Source organism: Triticum urartu, chromosome 6, assembly GCF_003073215.2.
Source record: "Triticum urartu cultivar G1812 chromosome 6, Tu2.1, whole genome shotgun sequence".
In the NCBI taxonomy this organism is placed as follows: Eukaryota; Viridiplantae; Streptophyta; class Magnoliopsida; order Poales; family Poaceae; genus Triticum; species Triticum urartu.
This window is the reverse complement of record NC_053027.1, coordinates 86,258,401-86,265,902: the sequence shown is the minus strand read 5'-3', so window position 1 is coordinate 86,265,902 and position 7,502 is coordinate 86,258,401. Positions and strand designations below refer to the sequence as shown.

At 46.5% G+C, this 7,502-nt stretch overlaps 1 protein-coding gene and 1 pseudogene across 1 annotated transcript; both read left to right on the top strand.

Moving 5' to 3' along the window:
- LOC125514721 (keratin, type II cytoskeletal 1-like) lies at positions 1–1,808 on the top strand. Its single transcript, XM_048680071.1, has 2 exons — positions 1–1,288; positions 1,464–1,808. The coding sequence occupies exon 1, from the start codon at positions 200–202 to the stop codon at positions 968–970; it is 771 nt and encodes a 256-aa protein (XP_048536028.1). The 5' UTR covers positions 1–199; the 3' UTR covers positions 971–1,288; positions 1,464–1,808.
- Positions 602–740, top strand: LOC125517769 (annotated as a pseudogene).
- Positions 1,809–7,502: the final 5,694 nt, after the last annotated feature.

Genomic DNA, 7,502 nt, shown 5'->3' with positions numbered 1-7,502 from the left:
CCGGCCGAACCTTGTAATCTTGTGCTATATAACACGTACGCGTCCCTGCCAGAGTGCATACGCTTCCACCAATTCTTTCATGGTAATCAGAGCCTGCCTCGCTCACATCCATGGCGACGTCTTCAAGCTCCACCTCCTTCCCCTCGTCACCATTTGCACACAGCGTCACTGAGAAGCTCACGAGAGGGAACGAGGCGCTATGGCGTGCAACCGTGCTCTCGGCGATCAGGGGGGCGCAAATGCAAGGCTACTCGACATCGACCAGGTAGTGCCCTCTCTTAACGTTGAAGTCACCTCCGACGATGGCAAGACCAAGTCGAAGGCACCCAACCTGGAGTTCTCCGCGTGGTACGCGAAGGATCAGCAGGTGTTCTCCTACCTGTTGTCCTCCCTGCCGCGCGAGATGGCCATCCAAGTGGCAACCTGCCACACCGCCGCCGAGCTCTGGAACACGGTGCAGGGGATGCTAGCCTCGCACACCCGCGCCCGCACCGTCAACGTCAGAATTGCACTGGCGAATCTTCAGGAGGGCAACTCCAACATCACTGAATATGCTGGTAAGATTAGATTTTTATGTGATGAACTTGTTGCTTCAGGAAAGAAAGTAGATGAGGAGGATGTTGTGTCTCATATCCTTGCTGGACTCGATGAGGAGTTCGACCCCGTGGTTTCTGCCATGTGCTCTCGGGTCGAGCCGGTGACCGTCCCCGAGCTGTACTGGCAGCTTTTGAGCTTCGAGACACGTATGAATCTGCGCGGCGGGTCCTCCCAGTCCTATGCAAACGCGGCCTCCCGCGGACGCTCCAACAAGCACAACAACAGCAGCAACGGCGGCGGCGGTGGTGACCGCGGCCGCAACTTCCCCAGGCAAGGCGGTGGCGGCAGCGGTGGTGACCGCGGCCGCAACTTCCCCAGGCAAGGCGGTGGCGGCGGCGGTGGTGACCGCGGCCGCGGCAACTTCAACAAGTAGCCGAACCGCGGCAACATGGGGGGCAACAACGGTGGTGGCGGCGGGAACTACAACAACAATCCCGCTACCAAGGTTGCTTGTCAGATCTGCGGCAAGCTCTCGGGCATCCAGTATGGAAGTGCTGGAAGCGCTACGACTCCTCCTATCAAGGAGGGGAAGAGCGCTCGGTGAACGTGGCGGCGGCTCCCCAGTACGACGTGGACACGAACTGGTATATGGACAACGGAGCCACTGACCATATCACCAGTGACTTGGAGAAGCTGACTGTCCGGGAGAGGTACACCGGCGGCGAACAAATCCACACAGCAAATGGATCAGGTATGACTATCGATCACATTGGTCATACAACTATTTCAACCCCTGATCGTGATCTTCTTTTGAATGATGTCCTTCATGTTCTGGAGGCCACAAAAAAAATCTGATTTCTGCAAGTAAACTTTCCATTGATAATGATACCTTTGTTGAAATTCACCCTCATTTTTTCCTTGTAAAGGATCTGGAAACGAGGAGGGTCATTCTTCGAGGCAGGGGTAGAGGAGGTCTCTATCCTGTCAAACACACCGGAGGAAACGTCAGGAAGAAAGTGCTAAGTGTCACTAGACCATCTTTGGACTGGTGGCACCGACGTTTTGATCACCCATCTTCCATTGTTGTTAGGAATATTCTTAGTGAAAATAAACTCCCGTGTGATAGTAATAATGAGAATAATCTTGTTTGTGACGCATGCCAAAAAGGCAAAAGTCACCAGTTGCCTTATCCAAAATCTTTTAGTGAATCAAAGTTTCCTTTGGAACTCATTTTCTCTGATGTATGGGGTCCTGCCATTGAAACCGTAGGAAGAAAAAAAAATACTACGTGAGTTTCATTGATGATTTCAGTAAATTTACCTGGATCTACCTAATCAAACATAAGTCTAAAGTTTTTCAGAAATTTCATGACTTCCAAAACCTCGTTGAAAGACAATTTGACAGAAAAATTCTTGCCCTTCAAACGGATTGGGGTGGAGAGTATGAGAAGTTGAATTCTTTTTTCACAAAAATTGGAATATCACATCATGTCTCCTGTCCCCATGCTCATCAGCAGAATGGATCAGCTGAGCGTAAACATCGACATATTGTCGAAGTTGGTTTGTCCTTGCTTGCTCAAGCCTCCATGCCATTAAAGTTCTGGGATGAGGCCTTCATTGCTGCTACCTATCTAATCAATAAGATGCCTAGCAAAGTCATAAATTTCGAAAATCCTCTCACTCGCCTATTCGGTGAGACTCCAAACTATTCATCTCTTCGCATCTTTGGATGCGCATGCTGGCCTAATATACGACCATACAATAATCACAAGCTCCAGTTTCACTCCAAGCAATGCACATTCCTTGGATATAGTAATTTGCACAAGGGCTATAAATGTCTTGACATATCTACAGGACGAGTTTATATTTCTCGGGATGTAGTGTTCGATGAAAACACCTTTCCCTTTTCCACTCTCCATCCTAATGCAGGTGCTCGGCTATGTGCTGAAATCCTTTTGTTACCACTGGAGCTGCTTAATCCTTCTGATCATGGGGGAGAAAATGTTGATGATCATGTGATTAATAGTACTACTAATTCTGATGACTGTGTTGCAGAACAAAATGCAGAAAATGCGGCAGAAAATCCTGGTCTAGTCTATGATTTTATGCAGCAAATAGGTCCAAACCAGGTTGGCACGGGACACGAGGGAGATCCTCTGGCTGCTTCTGATCCCGAGAGATCCTCTGGCAGCGCACCCCCTGCGCGATCCCCTGCGCGGACGGATCCCCAGGCGGATCCTGTCGCCGCCGCCGGGGCCGCGGGTGGTGGACCTGAGGCTGGCGCGTCGGGACATGACACGCGGCGCGAGACGGGTACGCGGTCTGGAGAAACCGCGTCGGCTGGTGTGTTCCCACGCGGTGGGCCTGACCCATCGACGTCACCCCGCAGTGATGATGGCGGCCCATGGTCTCCTAGGCGCGTGTCGCCTGGCGCGCCATCGCCTGCACGTGGGCCTGACCCGTTGCTGTCGCCACCAACGCGTGATCCCACGCCCGACCGAGCGGTAGTCGAGGGAGATCTGCTGGCGCGCTCGTCAGAGGTACGAGGTATCAGATCTTCTACGGCAACAGGATCTCCTGTGAATATAGGACGGCCTAGTACACGCTCGCAGAAAGGTATCTTCAAACCGCTTGTTCCTAAGGATGGAACAGCTAGGTATGATAAAAATTTCAAGTTTGTGAACTTTGTTGCTACTAGAGAGACAAGAGATTTAACAGAAGCTTTAAATGATAAAAACTGGAAACATGCTATGGAGATAGAGTATGATGCACTTATGAGAAATCGCACTTGGCATCTAGTTCCACCTAAACGAGGAAGAAATGTTATAGATTGTAAATGGGTGTACAAAATAAAAAGGAATTCTGATGGTACCATAGACAGGTATAAAGCTAGACTAGTTGCTAAAGGGTTCAAACAACGCTATGGTATTGATTATGAGGACACATTTAGTCCTGTTGTGAAGGCAGCTACTATCAGGCTTGTTTTGTCCATTGCTGTCTCCAGGGGATGGAGCCTTCGTTAATTGGATGTACATAATGCGTTCTTGCATGGCGTTCTTGAGGAAGAGGTCTATATGCGACAGCAACCTGGTTTTGTGGATGGCATCAAATCTCAACATGTGTGTAAATTGGACAAAGCTCTGTATGGCTTGAAACAGGCACCCATGGCTTGGTACTCTAGATTGAGTATGAAACTGCAACAACTTGGCTTTCGACCCTCAAAGGGAGATACTTCTTTATTCTTCTTCAAGAAAGGGAAGGTGATCACCTTCATGCTCATTTATGTAGATGATATAATCGTTGCTAGCTCATAACAAGAAGCCACCTTAGCTTTACTTAAGAATTTGAAAATTGAGTTTGCTCTTAAGGACCTAGGAGAACTAAGTTACTTTCTAGGTATTGAAGTTAAAAAGGCACATGATGGTATTCTGTTAACTCAAGAGAAATATGCTAGAGACATAATCAAGCGTGTTGGCATGAAGGATTGCAAACCTGCAAGCACACCTCTGTCTACAACTAAAAAATTATCATTGCATGAAGGAGAAAAGTTGAGCCCAGAAGAAGGAACCAAATACAGAAGTATAGTTGGTGCACTTCAATATTTAACCTTAACAAGACCTGACATAGCTTACTCTGTTAACAAGGTTTGTCAGTTCTTGCATGCTCCTACATCCTTACACTGGATAGCTGTGAAAAGGATCTTGAGATACATTCAAGTAAGTGCTGGAACAGGTCTCAGAATATGCAAGTCACCTTCAACGACAGTAAGTGCTTTTTCTGATGCAGATTGGGCAGGATGTCCTGATGATAGGAGATCTACTGGTGGGTTTGCTGTGTTCTTTGGCTCTAACCTCATATCGTGGAATGCAAAGAAACAAGCAACAATTTCTCGTTCTAGCACTGAAGCAGAATATAAGTCTCTTGCAAATGCAGCAGCTGAGCTAATGTGGGTAGAAACCCTACTAGATGAGTTGGGCGTCGAAAGACCACATATCTCCTGTCTCTGGTGTGATAATCTTGGAGCAACATATCTTTCTGCTAACCCTGTGTTTCATGCAAGGACGAAACACACAGAAATTGATTTTCATTTTGTTAGAAAAAGAGTTGCAAGAAAAATGCTAGAGATCAGATTCATTCCAACAGGGGATCAAGTTGCTGATGGTTTTACAAAACCTCTACAAGTTCGACAACTACAAGCGTTCAAGAACAATCTCAACCTTGACACGTTCAGATTGAGGGAAGATGGTAGACGATAGACTTGTAGTTGTGTCAACTTGTATCAATATTGTGTACGTGTGATCCGTTGTAAACATGGCCGGTGGTTAGACTAGATTGATATCTATCTCCTTATCTTGTGTATAACTTGGAGTAGAGGTCAAGACTAATAACCACCGGCGGAACCTTGTAATCTTGTGCTATATAACACGTACGCGTCCCTGCCAGAGTGCATACGCTTCCACCAATTCTTTCAAGTGGGGGGTTTATAGGATCCTTCTCAACTTCTGTTTAATATAATAATCCAAGTGGTGGCACCAGACTTATATCATTATAAAACAACAACATGCCTCATTTGCATTGTTTCCACTTATTATATCAGTATTGATTTTGGAATACTGTTGTTCCACTAGTCGCCAGCTGCTAATCTGCACAATATAGTTAGTTCAGCTGTCCAAAGCATTAGAAGGTTCCGCGCTAGTGCATTGGTTGGTCTAAAGTCCAAACAAATATTATCTCGAGGGTGTTGCAGCTTCCTGCCAAATAAGGGCGGAGCTATGGTCAATCACTCAACTCCGCACGTGCCGTAAATCAATTTGTGGTTGGATAATTAGGAGGACGACAGTATTTCCAGTCCATCAAGGTTAAAGTCCTAAACCGGACATTGGTGCTCATATTTTTCTGAATTTATTCTGGGCTTCCGGTGATGTCCGTTCAGTGGGAGGAGACGTTACCGGCGATGCGCCTGTGGTGACTTCGTAAAATCTGAAGATGCTACGTCGGCTCAGTCTCCCGAAGGTGTTCATATGGGTAGGGTGTGCATGTGTGCGTTCATAGGATGAGTGTATGCTCGTGTATGTAAACGACTTCGATTGTATTGTGTTAAAAAGAAAACCCCGCACAATCATGCCCCCTAGGCCTTGGTAAAAAGCATGAATTTTTTTTTCTTAGGGACTGCTTAGATAGATTGAAGAAATAAAATAAAATAGTATAATATAATACTTCTCTCTTCCCCCTGCACACAAACACAACAAAAAGCATATAAATTTTGTGTTTTACACCCCCCTAAGATCATGTCCCGCAAATGCCTGCCATATATGTTTCACTCTAGAAGGGATATGTGCCTTATAAAGAAACAAAAAGATTGACAAAAAAATCATTGTAAAATGACTTCAATGGTCCTGCCAAATTTTGTATGTCTTTAGAGAGATATAAGAACACACAAGAAGAGATAAAAAAGGAGCAATAATAGTACTCCCTCTTTCCATCTATATAGGGTCTAATGCATTTTTTAAGACAACATTTGACTATTGACAAGATTAATAGTACATGACATGCATAATGTGAAAATTATATCATCGAAAGCTTCTTTCACATACGAATTTGACAGTATGCTTTGTGTAAGTTGCATGTCATATTTTATTGCTCTAACATTTGGTCAAAGTTAGCCTCGAAAAATGTATTAGGCCCTATATAGATGGAAGGAGGGAGTATGTGCGAGGCTAAATTCTGATCACCTGCTTTTGGATTGTAAAATGAAAATTTGTGTCTAAATTTTGCCATTAGGAACCATCACGGCCGCCATAGAGACCACGATTATGCCACAACCGTTAAAGCACCCCCACCAACAATCTCTGCCTCTTCCACGCCTCCGACGGCAGCACCTTGAACCGTCAACCCACTCTAGCCCAACTGTTTATCTTCCACCTTCCTCGGCCGCTGTTGTCACATCACAGCTCAGTTGCGTGTCCTGCGACGCCTCCAACTTCAATCCGCCACCATCCCCGACCTTCCCTCTAAGCCCCGAGTCTCCATAGGATAACACACATGATTTTCTTACGAAGACGTCACCATAGGGGTCACCGAATGATCTGCTCATGTTTTTTGGTTTGTGCGGTTTGCTAGCTCGACCTCTTGATGCAGTCGGCCGCCTGGGAGGTTTTCCAATAATATATCATCTAATAATGACCCAAAAGCAGGTGGTCGAAATTGACCGAGTGCATGCAACCACGAGGTCAATCGTGAATTAACCATAGAAAGGAAAAAAAATCATCAGTATTATTTGGTGCAAATATGCCAACTTGCATTGTAGTATGTTGCTTGCAAGTGGTCTACTTCTCATTCTTCCAGGTAATCACCCATGCTAGCATGTCCAAATAATTAATAGTACTCCCTCCGGTCCAAAATAAACGTCGCCATTCTTAAACGTATCACTCCGCTTCACAACTTCGGGAGCAGAGTTGGTGGAGCTGCACTTGTCTCGCTCCGCAGATTCTAGGAGCAGGTGACTTTCGAACAGGGCCTAAGGTTGAGGGAGTGCAAAATATATTACTCGGTAAGGCAGGTGTGCTCATTAGCCGTCACAATTTGTGCAAAATATGAACCTGTGACCTGTCAAAAGTCATTTTTCCTTCTGGAACTGAAAGTCAAAATTAGCCCACTGGTTTTCTTTTTTGAGAAGTGCAACACAACGACACGCTAACAGAGCAATCAGCGACAGGAACACTCAACCAACAATCACACGCAACTAACGCGGAAAGCGGGCCATACGCGTCAGCGGCACAGGCCAAGGAGCCGCCTAACGGCGTGAGGGGGTGCCTAACGGCCACCAACCCCAACGCCCCACGCGAGGCAGACGGGCCAAACGGAGCCGCCATCCCTTCTCGAACCCTCCGCGCCCGTCGGATCCTTCGCGTGGCGGAGACGAGCACGAGACGTACCCATCAAACAGACGGAACCGTCACGGCACGG

Coding starts and splice junctions, on each gene's coding strand:
- LOC125514721 (XM_048680071.1), top strand. CDS start 200: ATGGCGTGCAACCGTGCTCTCGGCGATCAGGGGGGCGCAAATGCAAGG.